The sequence below is a fragment of the Furipterus horrens genome, unplaced genomic scaffold (assembly GCF_987537825.1).
Source record: "Furipterus horrens unplaced genomic scaffold, mFurHor1.1.pri manual_scaffold_7, whole genome shotgun sequence".
Classification (NCBI taxonomy): Eukaryota; Metazoa; Chordata; class Mammalia; order Chiroptera; family Furipteridae; genus Furipterus; species Furipterus horrens.
Window position 1 is genome coordinate 94,240,171 of NW_028327177.1, and position 16,975 is coordinate 94,257,145.

General features: G+C 35.6%; 2 protein-coding genes across 5 annotated transcripts in view; one reads left to right on the forward strand and one right to left on the reverse strand.

The window, feature by feature from the left end:
- Nucleotides 1-14,570, forward strand: part of TASOR (transcription activation suppressor) — a 50,873-nt gene extending 36,303 nt beyond the window's left edge. The window contains exons 17-24 of one of the 4 annotated variants that reach the window (XM_090283999.1): nt 89-148; nt 3,559-4,493; nt 9,739-9,861; nt 10,612-10,771; nt 11,202-11,310; nt 12,473-12,651; nt 12,857-13,021; nt 13,861-14,570. In XM_090283999.1, the coding sequence (XP_090140125.1) occupies nt 89-148; nt 3,559-4,493; nt 9,739-9,861; nt 10,612-10,771; nt 11,202-11,310; nt 12,473-12,651; nt 12,857-13,021; nt 13,861-14,324 (2,195 nt within the window). In that variant the 3' untranslated portion in view covers nt 14,325-14,570. Of the gene's footprint in view, nt 1-88; nt 149-3,558; nt 4,494-9,738; nt 9,862-10,611; nt 10,772-11,201; nt 11,311-12,472; nt 12,652-12,856; nt 13,022-13,583 lie in introns of all 4 variants that reach the window. The other 3 variants (XM_090283998.1, XM_090284000.1, XM_090284001.1) reach the window with 3 other exon arrangements.
- Nucleotides 14,571-15,697: 1,127 nt separating this feature from the next.
- Nucleotides 15,698-16,975, reverse strand: part of CCDC66 (coiled-coil domain containing 66) — a 77,646-nt gene continuing 76,368 nt past the window's right edge. Inside the window, 2 exon segments of the mRNA XM_090284002.1 lie at nt 15,698-15,905; nt 15,908-15,935. Coding sequence (XP_090140128.1) covers nt 15,853-15,905; nt 15,908-15,935 — 81 coding nt within the window. The 3' untranslated portion in view covers nt 15,698-15,852.

Below are 16,975 nucleotides of genomic sequence, written 5' to 3' on the forward strand. Positions count from 1 at the left end.
TTAGCATTTGGGGTTGTCTCAAAGGTGCTAAATAGGTATCACCAACATCTGATGAGTGTCTACAAATCTAATGGATGCTTTCTGTCAGGAGGGAATTCAAGAAGCTCAGAAGACCAGCTAAGGAAACATGGTGAGAAACAAACACCAGGTGAGAAGACTTGCTTTGCTTTTCCTCCCACTGTGCCCTTATTCAGAATTGCTACTTGTGTTTCTGGCCTTCTATCAATAGGGCATCAATTTAAGTTCTGTTAATTACAGAAAGTGTGGATACTATCATATTTGTATTTATATAATTAATTGATTTGTATCAAAATTTTTGTAAAAGGATGTGTTCAAAGAAGCCATTGGATATTCAAAGAGATTACGTTTTCTTAACCTACAGTCAATTCTATCTGATTATGACTTGAGAAAACTAGAGTATTTTTCTTAATTCGTTTCTGTAGGATATTCTATGAGAAGCAGTCTTCATATTTCCCTTAAATTTATACTAATGGCATCTCTTCTTTAAGCATCTGTTTAAGTATTTAGTTCATTTCTAATTGGATTTATTGATTTGTGAAAAATCTTTATATTCTGGATACAAATCATTTGTAAAATATATGTATTGTGAATATTTTTTCGCAATCTGTAACTTGTCTTTTCATTTTCTTAACAATGTCCTTCAAATAGCTGCAGATTTTAATTTTATAAAGTCTAACTTATCTTTCAAGAAATTTTCTCTTAAATTTAAAAAAATATGTGGAGGTGAAGCCATTTATTTTTTAGGTACATTGTTCCTAATCTTGAATATTTTTACCCACTTTTTCCTCTTCTAACAGAGATTAGGAAACTTTTGGATTCCAGAAACAATTATAGATAGTAATGATTGGCTAGTTGCAGTGGGTGCCTGAAAGAGAGTCTTTTTGTCTGAGCTCAGTCAGTTCAACATCCCTGCATGACCATAGGCATTGTTTTCTTGCTTAGAGTTTGGTGGTGGGTCTTTTTTCTTTCCATTTTGTTGATCTTACTTTTTCAGAAATCTTAAGTGGTGTTATTATTATTTTTTAATTTGGAAGGAAAGCTAAATGGCTTTTGAATTTTAGTAGGTCTTTATGGTTATTCCTTTTTTTGAAATTAAAAAGATTAAAGATTTTCTTCAAGAAAGCTGTATGTCTCCTTGAAAAACATGATTTAAAAAAAAAGCAGAAACAAAAATACATGACAGGGAAAAGTGCACAAATCTTAAGTATACAGCTCAATGAATTTTTACATGTCTGTACAGTTATGTGACACCACCCAGATCAACACGCAGAGCACTTCCAGCACCCGAGGTTTTCTTCTGCATCTTCCTAATCAGTGCTCTCTCCCTGCCCGTAATAGTAACCACTAAATCTGACTTCTTTCACCAAACATTAGTTTTACCTGTTCTTGAATTTAAGATAAATGGGTCTTGTTTTGGGGTCTTTCCATTATGTCTGGGATTCAGCTATGTTTCATGTCTATCAGTAATTCTTTCTCATTAGGAGCAGCTGATATTTATGCTTCAGAATGCTTCGTCAGCATCTTCAGTCCTCCTATTTGGCATACCACCTTCATATTTTGTGACTGAAAGTATAATTATCTGATTGATGCTACCTTTAGAGAACTCACCACTGCCATTTCACTTAAAAGTCAAAGTACTGCAATGCTAGAATGACAGTAGAAAACATGTATTATAGATACTGACATGTGTTCCTTTAAATCATTTATTGATGAAGACATTTTAAAAATAAAGTCAATCTCCTAATTAAAATTATATAGGGGAAATTTGTGCAAAATAAAGTCAGGTGATCATCATTTGCATTTCTAAAATGGATTTAGTTTAGTTTTTTAGTATGGAGAACTCCCCAGATGGATATGTTATATTTCATCTTTTAAAAATTTCCTTTATCCATACCCCTTCAGAAATACACTTATTGGTATGAACTATAGCTATAAGTTTTGGGAGCAAGTTTTTCACTTAAAATAATGAATGACTCAGAAGTTTTTAAATTACAGGTGGTCCTTCTCAACCCATTTGTTTTATGGGTTGATAAAAAAAATTTTTTTTTTATTTAAACAAATCAGACATTTGACATTGTACATAATTCAAGAAGTACAAAAATACTTCAAAAAGTAAGTCTTCTACTCTTAGCCCAAATATTTTATATGTGTGCTAAACTCCATAGTGAAATTTAAGAAGGGTATTCAGTACTCCTGAGTTATTTTATGGAACTTGAATTTTCTGAACATTTCATACCATTGTAATTCTTACCATGGTATTAGCTATTTTGCTCCCCTTCTTTGACCTACAGACGTGCTGTGGTCTTCTTACCCTGTTGACTGGTACCTTTGCAGCAGTTAATGGTTACAGTGGTTCATGGTAACCACTGGGGCTGGTAGAGAAATGTTACAAGTGAAGTGCTGTCGAGGCAGTTTAAACTTTTAGAAAAGTGTGAATGTGGGGAAAATCAAAACTGAACTTCGTGTAAAGAGGGCATGCTGTTATACCTGGGTGAATAGGGAATTCACTGTATTTTTAAAGTACTGTCATTTTGAAAACTCTAGTACCTGGACTTCCTGATTTAGAGGTATAATTTCATTTAGAATCGCAATTTGTTATGGAATTTTGGCTAAGAGTTAAGAAAAATAAGTAACTTTTTCAAAGGATGAAATTGTGTAATATCAATCTTACAGGCAAAGATCACAAATTTTTTCTTTTCCTAAAATATAACATTAAATGGTTGTTAAACATATGGTCCCCTGTTTTATAGAAAGGGACTTAGGGTACTTGTTTGAAAAGTAATTTCAAAAATATATTGGGTTTAAATTTAGGATTTGTGGGTGGGAAGGGAATATGATCTTAATGGGTTGAGCTAGTTGTCAGTAGTCAAAAGTTAGTTCTGTTAGCATCAACTATCTGAATGACCTCTTTATCTCAAATGAGGTAATAGCTATTGTGCTTTCTCTTGGAATTATTTTGAAACAAAATAAAAATACTTAGGAAAGAACTACTTAAAATGTTTATCTTAATGCAGCTTTGGAATATATTCTCTTCCTGTATTACTGAGCCTTTTTTTCCTGATAAACTGAAATCCCTAACATTGTAGGAAATCCATTAAGCAACTTCATATATCTGAAAACAGATAAAATTATTCTATATCATGAATGCAACTCTTAACTTGACAGTTATTCCCACATCATTTCAGTCTGGAATTCTTTCAGTTGCCTTACACTCAGATTTTTGTACTCAAACTATATTACTGTAGTAGATATTACTTGGTAAAGAGTATAGGGGTTGAGGAGGCTGTTGGAACTGACCATTCTGATCAAAGCATGTTTATTAAAGTCAGAAAGGTAGGGAAGCAGAAATAAGCAGAGAACTTACTTTGTATTGATGCCACATTGGCCCTGTTCACACCATTATTTGATATTTTTATTCTACTTTCCAATGCATAATTAGTTTTGAGTATATACTTGACATTTTTTTCTCATTTATGTTTGTTTTTTCAAATGTTATTTTTAAAATTGCTTTTATAATAATAAACTCTTCCTATATAGGTATGAAATCACCAGAAGAACAACTGGTGTATCCACCACCACAGGAGGCCTTTCCTAACGACCCCCGGGTAATAAGTAGACAGAGAAGTTCTGATTACCAGTTTCCATCCTCTCCATTTACAGACACACTAAAGGGCATCACAGAGGATGGCGTGTTGACAGGTCAGGTGGTGACAGTGGAGGAGCAGTGTGTGCCAGCAGCAGAGCCGCCTGCAGTGAGTGAAACCACAGAGAGGACAGTGTTAGGAGAATACAGTCTCTTTTCTAGGAAGATAGAAGAGATTTTGAAGCAAAAGAATGTTTCATATGTCCATAGAATTTCCACACCTATCTTTTCAACACAAGAGAAGATGAAACGACTTTCTGAGTTCATATATTCTAAGACTCCTAAAGCTAGAGTACAGGAGTTTGTAGATGGCTTGCATGAAAAACTAAATACTATTATTATCAAAGCATCAGCCAAGGGTGGGAATTTGCCACCAGTCAGTCTTAATGGTTCTGGTGCTAAGATAGCATTGAATCCTCCAGGAAGACATGTCATACCAGTTTCCTCAAGTGACTTTAACAATAAACACCTCCTTGAACCACTTTGTGGTGATACTTTGAAAGACACCAACTCTAATGAGCGGCATTCTTCTTCAACTTCGGATTTAACTGAAGTAGAAGTGAACCAGCCCCACCATACCATTGAGCTAATGGTGACTTCTGATCATACTGTACCTGATGATATTGCTCAGGAACCAGAAGAAAAAGAAACAGCAAAATCACCCAGTGATGTAAACATTTCTGCCCAACCAGCTCTTTCAAATTTTATAAGCAAGTTAGAACCTGAAGTATTTAACAGTTTGGTTAAAATCATGAAAGATGTCCAGAAAAATACTGTGAAATTTTATATTCATGAAGAAGAAGAGAGCGTGCTCTGTAAAGAAATAAAGGTAACTAAATGAGAAGGTAATAGTCATGCTGTATAAACTTGTGTTGGATCTGACCTCTATAAAATAATATTTTTGTTTATTTAAATAATTTCATAATTTAATGCGGAGTGGAATAACAGACTTAAATTCAACTAAATTGAAAACCTATGACGTAAGTATCCTAGAATTTAGAATCTTGTTTTATAGTGTTAAAGACCATTGTTGCATACTGCAAGTACTTTTAAAACTGTTTAAAAGTTTCGTATTGGTTTTTAATGAAGGGGAGGGAAAGATACAGAGAGGTAAAGGAGATTGTCAGTGTTTACCTCATGCGGTTTATCAATCAACTAGAAAACTTGTCTAGGGATAACCCAATAATAATATATTTTGGTTTTTCTTGAAACCTGGTCATGTTAGTGTTTCCCCCCAAACCGGAATTATCTTCTGGAGGGCCAGCTCCTTGTACAGGTTTCCCCTGTTAGGTTAGTGTTCTGGGAACCCACCTGTATCAGTGTCCCAGCTGGTGAGGCTGCGTTCTACTTCAGTGAATTTTTTTTGAAGACTTTTAATGTGTTGCCTATTTTCTGATGGGTGATTTACAAGTGCACCTGCCCACACTGCTGACTGTTCAGAAGTTTTTGACCAAAAATAGCATGACCCCCATGCCCCACCCTCCCTATTGATCCGATCTTGCCCCGAGTGACTTTTTTTTTTGTTCGTTTCCTCGGATGAAAACAGCCCTGAAAGGGAAATGTTTTGCCAGTGTGGAAGAGGTGAAACAAAAATTGGCAGAACTAAAAAGGATCAAGGTCGACAATTTCTAAAACTGTTTTGAGCAGTGGAAAAATCATCTTGATAGGTATATTGCATCAAATAGAGAGTACCTTGAAGGTGACTAAAATTTAAACATGTAAGAATAAATACACATTTAAAAATAAATTCTGGTTTTTTTTTTGGGTCCCCCCTTGTTTCGATAAAGAAATACTGTGATCCTAAGAGTCCCCAATCATGTAAGATTGTTTGTTGCAAGGTATATTTTTTTCTACTGGAGCTACAAAGTAGATGAGCATTCTTGGTTTAGAGAAATATACCTATTTGTGCATTTATAGGGTTAGACATAGATCTATAACATTTGTAATAATAGGTATATAAATTTTAATACTACATCCAAACAGTTCTATGGGCTTAATATTAACCAATTAGTTTTCACTGAGCTGTTGGCCTATAATTCATAAGGATTTTAAAACTTTAGGTTTTTTTTTTTTTAAGTTTTTTTTATTGGTTATGTTGTTATAGTAGTCCCAGTTTTTTTCCCCTTTGCTCCCCTCTGCCCAGTAACCCCTTCCCTCTAGCAGTCCCATCCTCCTTAATTTATGTCCATGGGTTGTGCATGTAAGTTCTTTGGCTTCACCCTTTCCTATATTATTCTTAACTTCCCTCTATTTTGTACCAACTAATTATGCTTCTTAATCCCTGCACCATTTCCCCATTTATCCCCCTTCCCCCTCCCAGCTGATACCCCTCCAAATGATTTCCATACCTATGAGTCTGTTCTATTCTGGTTTGCTTAGTTTAATTTTGTTTTTATTTTTTAGATTCAGTTGTTGGTAGTTGCGACTGTTGTCATTTTAATGTTCATAATTTTGATCTTCTTTTTCTCAAGTAAGTCCCTTTGACATTTCATATAATGATAGCTTGGTGATGTTGAGCTCCTTTAGCTTTACATTGTCTGGGAAGCATGTTATCTGCACTTCCATTCTAAATGATAGTTTTGCTGGATAGAGTTTTGGTGGTTGTGGGTCCTTGCTTTTCATCACCTTTAATACTTCTTGCCAGTCCCTTCTTGCCTGCAAAGTTTCTTTTGAGAAATCAGCCGATAGTCTTATAGGCACCCCTTTATAGGTAACTCTGCTTTTCTCTTGCTGCTTTTGAGATTCTTTATCTTTAACCTTTGGCATTTTAATGATGATGTGTCTTGGTGTGGCCCTTTTGGAGGTTAGCTTGTTTGGAACTCTGTGCTTCCTGGACTTGTATGTCTTATTTCCTTCACAAAATTTGGGAAGTTTTTCTTCATTATTTTCTCACATAAGTTTTCAATTTCTTGCTCTTCCTCTTCTCCTGGCACTCCTGTGATTCAGATGTTGGCATGTCTAAAGTTGTCCCAGAGGTTCCTAAGCCTCTCCTCATTTTTTTCAATTCTTGTCTCCTCATTCTGCACTGGTTGACTGTTTTTTCCTTCCTTATGTTCCAAATCATTGGTTTGAACCCTTGATTCCTTTCCTTCACCATTGATTTTGTGAGGATTTTCCTTCATTTCATTTAGCATAGCCTTCACTTCTTTCCTTATGTGTTTGCTGTACCTAAGCATATCTGTCAAGCCTGTGAGCATCTTTATCATCTGTGTTTTGAATTCTGCGTCTGTTAGGTTGGCTCTCTCCTCGTTGCTTAGTTCTCCCTCTGGAACTTTGATCTGTTCCCCCTTTTGGGCCATACTTCTCTGTCTCCTCATCTTGACAGGCTCCTGTGTTTGTTTGCCTCTGTGTCTTAGGCAGAGCTGTTGCTCCTGTTACATTGTAAGGGGCGGAGCCTTCGGTATTCGTCAGGACAGGGCGACCCATTTCACCATGTTGTGGCACTGTATGTGGTGGAGAGGTCTGAGAGGGAACAATGCCGCTTGCTCAGCATTTGCCTCTTTTCCAGGCACTAATCCCATTTCCATACGGGCCTGGTGCCTCTCTAGCTGTTGCCCTGGCCGTCATTCCCAGAGTGGGTGGGTCTGCGGACGTTCTAGGACTGTGGGGTCCCTTTAAACAAGCGGACTCTGCTGAGAGACTGGTAGTTTCTTCCTCTCTCCCAACCCCCACTGGTTTGCACAGTCAAAAGAACTGAGGCTTTATTTTACCCGGTGCTGGGACCAAGAGCTGTGCGGTCTGGTCTGGTGCTGGGGCTGGTGCTGGGAGTGCTCCCCAGGTGTCCCCCTCTACTTTTTAAAACATGTGACTGCACTTTTCGCAGGCCTGCTGCTGCCGCCACTCCTGCTGCCACCACACCGTGTCCTCTCCACCCCGCTTGCCTGTCTGGATGGGTATTTTTTCTTTGTATATTTGTTTGTTGGACTTCCATGCAGCTTGATTTTCTGGAACTTCTGTTGTCTCTCATTTTGAGGTAGTTGTAGTCCTTCTTAGTTGTGGAGGGAGATGCAGTGTGTCTGTCTAGGCCTCTATCTTGGCTGGAAGTCAGTACCTTAGGTTTTAAAATAAATGCCCACTCCCATATCTGGAATTTACATACCATGATGAGGTTCTGATTGTTTTGTAAGAGGAAGCAGAAGAAACTACAGTAATTGGCTTATAGGCCCAGAATGACCCAGAAAGCCCATGTTGCTTACATGTCCTGAGCTTTTTGTTAGTATGGGGATTTCCTATTGATGTCAGCATATTTCACGTAGTGTGCCCATGAGAACAGAAGAGCATGGAAATGAAGGAGGCAGAGTGCTCAGTGTGTGTTTAATTCCCTGTGGTTTCTTGGGAAAAATAAAACCAGACTTATTAGGAATTCCTTGGTTACATTTTGCCTTGTATGATTGAAGGTAGAGCTTTTCTATTTTTTCCCACCCCCAGCAACATGTGCTCAAGCATGGTGGTCTTTGGGGTATAGCTGCATGTTGATGTGGGGCCAGATGAGAAAATAGGTTGGCACGGGTCCTAGTGTGCTCAGCATTACTACACCTCCCCCACCACATTTTTAAAGTAATTATAACACACATACAGGAAATGCATTCACTTATGAATGGTGCTTTTAATTCATTCTGGCATAGACTAAATTATATTTCTGTTGTTTAGGGAAAGAGCCTTTCTTTTACAAATTGATAGAAATCGGATTGGGACGTTAATTCTTTTAATCAATATCCATTGGAAAATTTCTAGCAAAAATTTACAAAGAATAAAAACTTTATGAATATAATTTTAAATTTCTTAGGTATTTCTGGAGTCAAAGTGATTTATTATTATATGAGTTAAACTGTCTTACCTAAAATGAACACTCATTTAAAGCTTCTTAATGTGAAAAGACAGACCAAAAATTACAAGAAAGCCTGACAGAGTAATTTACCTATTCATTACCTGACTCTTAGATCTGTCCAGAAGCTTTACAGGTTAGAACAAAATCAAACAATGTAAGCCCTGGCTGCTGTGGCTCAGTGGATTGAGCGTCGGCCTGCGAAAAATGTGTCGCTGGTTCGATTCCCAGTCAGGGCACATGACTAGGTTGCACATCAGGTCCCCATTTGGGGCCATGTGAGAGGCAACCACACAGTGATGTTTCTCTCCCTCTCTTTCTCCTTTCCCCTCTCTCTCTAAAAACAAACAAACAAAAATAAATAAATTATTTAAAAAAAAAATCAAACAATGTAGTAGATGCTGCTTTAGTTTGGGGCTACACAGAAATATCCTCTTTGGGTGTGACACTTATAAACAACTCTTGAAAGATCAGTTGACTGGTTGTTAGGCAAGCTGGGTTTAGGTTTATGCTTATCTAACCAGCTGTGATAACCTTGAGAAAATTACTCTGTTCATGTGTCTTTGAAATGGGAATGTGACCTCCAGGATCCTAAAGTTTGCTTCTGAGTTCAGCATTCCACCAGCAAGTAAAAGGAACTCTACCTGGACTACTACTATGTGTCCTTTGAAAGATAGTGCCATGTCATCAGCCTAGAGGAAGGTATTAGATGGGAGAGTCTATTTTGCTTAAAGGTGTAACTTGACAAATGTGGCTAATTATAGTATGTGAATACCACTGTACATACTGAAGCTCCATATGAATGATTTTGCGGCTGTTGTGAATTAAATGAACTACAGTGTTCGGGGAACTGGCTTGTAACTCTGAAGGAGTATACCAGTAACATTGCTGCAAATAACCAAGGGCCTTCTTTGAAAGAAAAGGAAATGGGAGCGAGGAAATGGTTAATGACTGGGCTCTGCGTTGTCCAGAATAAGCAGTGGAGCTGGGTTAAGAACCTGGACCAATCCATTGTTCTTATAGTTCCTTCTTTAATCGCACACTGGAATTTACTTGGCTTTGATTGCATAGCATTTTGTAACATTGTGACAGACCATTTAAGCTCTGAGTTTTAGATTCAGTAAGAAGAGACTTGATCCCTGAGGTCCCCAGATCTAGTTTAAGCTTATGTTTATCAGTTTATCTTGCATTTTAGTATTAAATGGATATTTGTAAAAATGCTTTTTAATGTTGTTTTTTTCTTTAACAGGAATATCTTATCAAATTAGGCAATACAGAATGTCATCCAGAACAGTTTTTGGAAAGAAGATCAAAATTAGATAAACTATTAATTATTATTCAAAATGAAGACATTGCAGGTTTCATTCACAAGGTAAACTATTAAGTCAAATTTACTACTTACTTTGGTTATAAAAACACCCTTACTGTCTCTGAGACTAAAGTGTTTGTTTTTTAAAATATCTCATAAGCTCTAAAGAAGATAAAACTTCAGGGATTGGATATTTAGGGCTTGAGACCTAAACGACCCTTCTGTGAATTAGCTTGTGAGAGTCAAGTTTGTACTCCTGCAGAATTTTAAAAGGTGGCACATTGCAGACCTTTCATATCACTCAAATAGTCAAGACTAAGAATACCGACTCCTTGAGTGCCAGTGGGTTTGCTCACTCTCTTTATATTGTTATCTCATACAAAAGTCCCAGGTAAAACCTATTTTTACCTCCTTTGCCAAACCAATTCTGCTTTCCCTTGGATTTGGAGGTACCCCATCATCCAGGCTTGAATCCTGCTGCCCTTTGAAGCCTTTCCTGACTGTTAGTACATAGGTTCTTGCTGTCATCTGACTTCTGACTACTCACAGGGCCAGGCAGGTTGGTATTTCTGTGTTTCCAGGTCTATTGTGCCTTAGTGTTCTATTCATGGTAGGCACCCATTACATAAATGTTGGTTTATATATTTGGAAATAATGTTGGGAATATTATTCAGTGCTTGGCTTTCCAGGCAACACACTAATATAGGTTAGCAACAATGCATTTTGTTAGACTTTTTTTTGTAGGTTACTTCACACTTGAGACAGTTTATTCCCTTGTCTCTCCTTATTTCTGTTTTTTATTTTGGTAAATAGGTACCTGGCTTGGTGACTTTAAAGAAGCTCCCCTGCGTTAGTTTTGCTGGTGTCGACAGTCTTGATGATGTTAAAAATCATACATACAATGAATTATTTGTATCTGGAGGTTTCATTGTGTCTGATGAATCCATTTTAAATCCAGAAGTTATCACAGTTGGTAAGATTTATGCATTCTTTTGAGTGTGTAACTTCTGTCTTTTTTAGGTTTTTCTCAGCAGTGACTCACTCATACTTTCTATCCCAGATAACTACATTTCCATCATTTTCTTGAGCTTTTTACCATAATTTCCCATTCTTAGTCTTTACAAATAAGTGCCTATAAATTTGGTATAAAGCAAGGCTCCTACACCTACTGCACTTGGGTCTCCTCTGGTTGTTATCAACATGTTCTTTTTTTTATAATGTGTAGATGTAATGTTCTTAGATCTAAAAGAGAATATATAGATTTGTCTCCTTTGCGGGGGGGGTACACACTACATAGGAATATAGGTGTTCTATACAACATCACCATATAACTCTTCTTCCATAATTAAATTTGGGCAATTGCTTCGTATTGAATTTAAAATTAACTTAATTATCTCTAACAGAGAACCTTAAACAATTTTTGACATTCCTCGAACAACTTAGTACTCCAGAAGGAAAATGGCAATGGAAAGTCCACTGTAAATTTCAGAAAAAACTAAAGGAACTGGGCAGGTAAGATTTCAAAACTAACTGTATAATGGTTGTTGATTTAACATTTTTTTGTGTGTGTGTTCACAAAGTTTCTTTGAGTATTTCTCTGTGTTCATAGATAATGGATGCTGTTTAGTTTTCACAGATGTCCTTAGCCAGCCATAAGGGAGTGTGATGCTGAATTATTCTGGCCTGTTTGCAAGTGATATTCTACTTTAGGTAGAAGTTTGCTTAAGTTCTGGTTATGTATATAGATAAAATTGGTTTAATTTTTGCTACTTGGGGGTTTCAAATAATAATAAAAACGGAGTAATCATATATTTTTATATTTACTGTACATGTCAACTAGATCAGGCTCTCTGCCATTTGATAGCTACCTTAGGCAGCTAATTTAATAACATACAAGGATTAATCTCAGCATGATTAAGGGGATTTGTGATTATGATATTCATTTATGTAAATAGGTTATTTTTAACATGCCCAAAGTCACTGCCCAAAAAGTGTGAACCTTGGAGCAGCAATCACTTCGAGAGGTTCCACAATTATGTGATCAGATGAGTTTGGGATACTATATCTTATTACTGGAGAGTCCATACCCTGTGTTCACACATTTAAGGATCTGAGAAACTCTAGTTTAGAATCTGCATTTCCTAAACTTAAACCACAAGTGATTTCTTCTAATACCTGTTGACATTTTATTGTACACACCTAGGGAAATTCAGGCTTAAATAATTTTAAAGCATTAAACTTTTGATAGTAATTCACTTTTTTTAAGACTTGTTTTTGTCTTCAGATCTTATCTATATATAACAGATAAGAATACTGAGGCCTAAAGTTGTAACTTGTACAGTTAGTACCATGGTCTTCCTGACAATAGCAATTTCTGCCACTTGTTGCCTTGTGCCTGGAGGTATAGAAATAGCTTAAAGCTATGTATTAGTTGACGGAAGGAGTTATTACTATTTTTTGCCCATTTATGCCCTTCATTAAAAGTTCTAAATTGGGGAAGCTAAAGAGAACTGTTAATTTGTTATTCTCATAAGAAGCCCTCCTACATTAGGCAGTGTAATGCTGTTGTCATTAGGGGCCCCAAGTTAGAAATTATGGTTTTAATTTAAAACAAAAATGTCTATAGTAAATTTTAGAAATGCAGATCCAGATACTGAACTACTTAATTTCACAGATTGAATGCTAAAGCGTTAAGTCTGCTGACACTTCTGAATGTCTATCAGAAGAAACATCTGGTTGAAATTTTGTCATACCACAATTGTGACTCACAAACTCGAAATGCTCCGGAATTGGACTGCCTTATCAGACTTCAGGCTCAGAACATACAGCAACGACATATAGTCTTTTTAACAGGTAAGCAATGGTCTGAAGCTTTCTACTTTGAATATAGGAATGTGGATAAAAGGATTTTTGTAGAGATGTAGTGGGTATTGACTCTTAAGCTATGATTCTGAAAAGGCAGTGGGAAGAATTTTGTGAGGAATGGGAGCAAGCATCATAATTTGTTCATGTACATTTTCAAGTATTTTATACTCAAAACATTTTCTTTTTAATTTAGAAAAAAATATCCAGATGTTCTCCGGTTATCCAGATAATGGAATAGTAGTTGCATCTGCTGAAGCCTTTATGCAAAACTTTAAAAATCTTGTGGGCTATCACAACTCAATCACAGAAGAAAACCTTCCATTGCTCGGTGCTAATGAGAATCTTGAGTCGCAGTCAGGTAACTTTTTAGTAATTTTTATTTTCTTTAAGGCAGACAGAAAAAGAGGAATGGTTTTGCCATTTTCATATAACGAAACGCCTATTTAAAAACCACTCGCCTCGGTGTAAACAGCTTCAGGGGAAGTTTTAAAGGAATTTATTCTTATACTTAGCATACACAAAATTTGCTCATTTGTTATATACTGTAGTGGACTGCATACTGTTTTCTCTTTGAGTGTATCATAGCTTTATTGGCTGCTGTTGTCAGCAAAGGGGTTATATTTTTTTTAAAAAGGACACCACATACGGGTATTTGGCATTAGGGTACTAAATCTCCCCAGATGTACAAAGTAATCTAATATAAAGTAGTAGGGATAGCCATAGCTTTAGTCTTGTGAGATGCCCTCTGCTCTGGTTCCAGGTTTTATGTGAGATAAAAGATGTACTTTTGTTTTTGATGAAAAGCAGAGATCAAACATTTGGTAGAGCTTACCAGTTTAGTAGTAATCCAGTGAAGCTAGATGTCAGAATTTTTATTTTGTATTTGTCTTGTCAAATACTGAATTACCGTATAACTTTAGATGCTGTTTTGACATTAATCCCTTTGGAGCTGGGAGTTGGGATTTCCCAACATTAAACGTGAACACATTTCGCAGAAGCTTTTAGCATCGGATTATCTGGACATTCACACCTAGTGTGAGTGTTGTGACTAAGTGAACTTGTGGCAGAAGACCAAGCTTTAAGGGATTGTGGACTTGCAGACCCTGACGCGTTATATTGTGTGAGTAGTGTATAATTTTAAAACTTAAAAAAATTGTGTATTTCAATAGAGGAGGACTTTTTGTTTTTTAAATGTAGCTCTTTTAGAAAACGATGAAAAGGATGAAGAGGATATGTCTCTGGACTCAGGAGATGAAATCTCACAAATAGAAGTATACAGCAATTTTCATTCAGAAATTTTGGCGAAAGAGACCAATGGAGCACGTGGAACAGATCAAAAAAAGAATATTCAAATTGAGTTGCAGTCGTCTCTTGACGTGCAAAAAGGTTTATTAGAAGATAAGACTTACCAAATTGATTCTGAGAGAGCTTTGATTGATGTAAGCGCTGAAGGACAGAACAGCAATTCAGCTGAACAAGATTCATGTAGCAACTTTCAGGTTTATCAAAGTCAGTTAAGTATGTCCCATCACTGTAGTCATTTTAATGTTCTGACTCACCAGACATTTTTGGGAACACCGTATGCCCTTTCATCAAGTCAGTCTCAAGAAAGTGAAAATTACTTTCTGTCTGCTTATACTGAAAGCTTGGGGGAGAAGTGATTTTTCCAGGCCATATTTAAAAGAGAAATAATTAGAGGAACTTTTTATTTTTATTTTTTTTTTTACCTAAGTTGTTATGGACTTTTTCTCTTTGTTCAAAGTGAATTAACAATTTATATTTCATTCTTTAAACAAAAGGTTTGTCCTTTCTCAAATGTTTTTTTTTTTCCTCTTATTTAAATCATGATGGCCTGTAACAGTTGAAGCATATGAAAACTGAAATAAATATATATATATTTTTTAACATATATTGTACTTGAATTATCTAATGTTGGCACTTTTTAAGTTTTACATTTGTATGTCACCTGTACTTCGACTTCAAATTGAAGTCTGTTTTATATATAAAACTAGACGTTTGCAAATGGATAGGAGACAGCAATGGCTTTGCTTTTCTTCCTGTAATGTTAGATACCAACTACTTTTGCTGAAATGACGTATCTACTCTTGTATTTATTTTCATTTAAGCTTTTGTACAGTGTTTTTACACAGGTATAAGCCAGTGATACTAAGAAGTACTTACAGGATTTTGGCTCAATACCTCAATATTTATCTAACAATGCAGTTTCATTTAGATAATAAACTATGTACATAGGACTTAGGCCTTAATACCAGGCAGCATTATTTTTTTATCTTCAGGCTTAGCCATGTTGCTAAAATTCTGGTTAACCTGTTATTTTAGAGTACTTGATAATTATAATTTTCAATGCTTGTGTGGCCCTTGACTTACCCAAATTCAATTTCATATTTCAAAAGAGAAGTTTATTAAAGGCATTGGAAAATTTAAAACAAACTCTTTGCTATAAATTTTTAAATTGGTAGTCTTAGAAAAGAAGTAGATTTTTGAGGTGGTAAGTACTTAAATGCTAGACTAAACAACTTTTTAAATTCACAGATAAAATATGTGGTGGAGATAAATTTAAAATCACATCTATTGCCAATAACTGCCTTTCCATTACTAATGCAAAAAAGTAATAAAAACAAGATTTGGAGAGAAGAAAATTACCATGTGAGCCTAAATTGAATCTGGGTTATTTTAGTAAAGTTGGAATGTATTAAATCACTTTCCTTTGGCACCTCAAAACAAGTTCAAAGAGTTTCTACCCTTTTAAATCTTTTTATAGATCAAAATACATAAGTGGTATTTCAGTTAATAAGCTATAAATAAAATGTGTGGAAGAACATTCTCTGTTAACAGATCAGAAACTCCAGACTGTGTTAAGGTAAGTAGGAAAGTGTTTTTGTAGGACTTAAATATTTCCCAGATTTGTGAAAGAGCAGAAACATGTTTCTTATTACTAAAAGTTTTACAAAGGTGTCTGTTTTATTGTTGAAAACTTATATATATATATATACACACACACACACACACACACACACACATATATACAGCATTTTACTAAATAATGTACAATTTTTAAATAAGCATTTAAAAAAGAAACCTAGACTATTTGTAAAAATACAGTTAAGTGACAAAACATTTTATAATTGGGAAGACAAATCAAATGTGAATGATTTGGTTTTTCTACATTTAAAAGGAAGAACTAAAATTCTCTTCTTGATTGGCAGCTAAAGGCATGAGGTTTCCAACTCTTTTTGCTTCTGCAGAAGGCCCTGAAATAACATTGATATATGTTAGTAAAGGCGTGCAGCAGACTTGCAAATTATTCCTATTTTATATTTTTATCCTGTTAATCCAGCATTTTCTTTTTGAAAGCATGTATTAAGTTCAAGTACTTGGCTACAGTTTAAGCTTTCTCTTTGTCATGATCAATTTTAATTACTCAAAAATACTCAGTAATTCTCACCCTAGACTTGTATGGCTATTAGAATATTTGTAAGATTGTATTTTTAGCATAGAAACAAAGAGGGATGACTTTTCTTAAAACCAAGTGTACAAGATTATGGGCCTGAGTTCCCCTCTTCCTGTCTGCCAAATGCTCTAGTGTTTATCTTGCCTGCACTAACATGAGTGGCTAATACAAGGCCCTGCTGAATTAGTATGTGGGTGAATGTCTACATCATAGTCCTTCCTCTTGACCTTGTCTCCAGAAAGCTAGAAGTTTTAGGGTAAAAAAAAAACTTGTGTGTGAATTACCAAACTCAGTCTATATGTAACCAAACGTACCATTTTAAAAACTAAGGACACTTTTCTTCATAATCCTTTGTTAGTGAGGGTGATTTTCTAGCTCTCTAGAAAGAATTGGTGAGCAACACCTAACTCCCCAATATGAAATCCAAGACGCACTGGTAAATGATTGAACATGGAAAAGATGCTAAAATGCTAGTGTATTTCCCCAAATGCAAGGCCACATCATTCAAAACTAATCGCAAAAAATTTTGCAAGCCACTATATATTTTTTTAAGCCCAAACAGATATAAGCTTTTGAAAGCCAGCTGATGGAGAAAAGTTTCAGCCTTACATAGTGAATTTTACTTTTACCTAAGCAAGATGAGAAGTCACAATAATCGGTCTGGGTAAAAAGTAGTCTGGTGGGTAAGGTTATACGTACAATTTCACACTAAATTATATCATTCATTGAGGCTTGTGTCTATGTTCTGTTTTAAACACTGCCAACATATTCATTTTAAAAAAGCATTAACTGCATTACTAAGAATTCTATTACAGCATAATTGTGTATTTATTTTCTGCC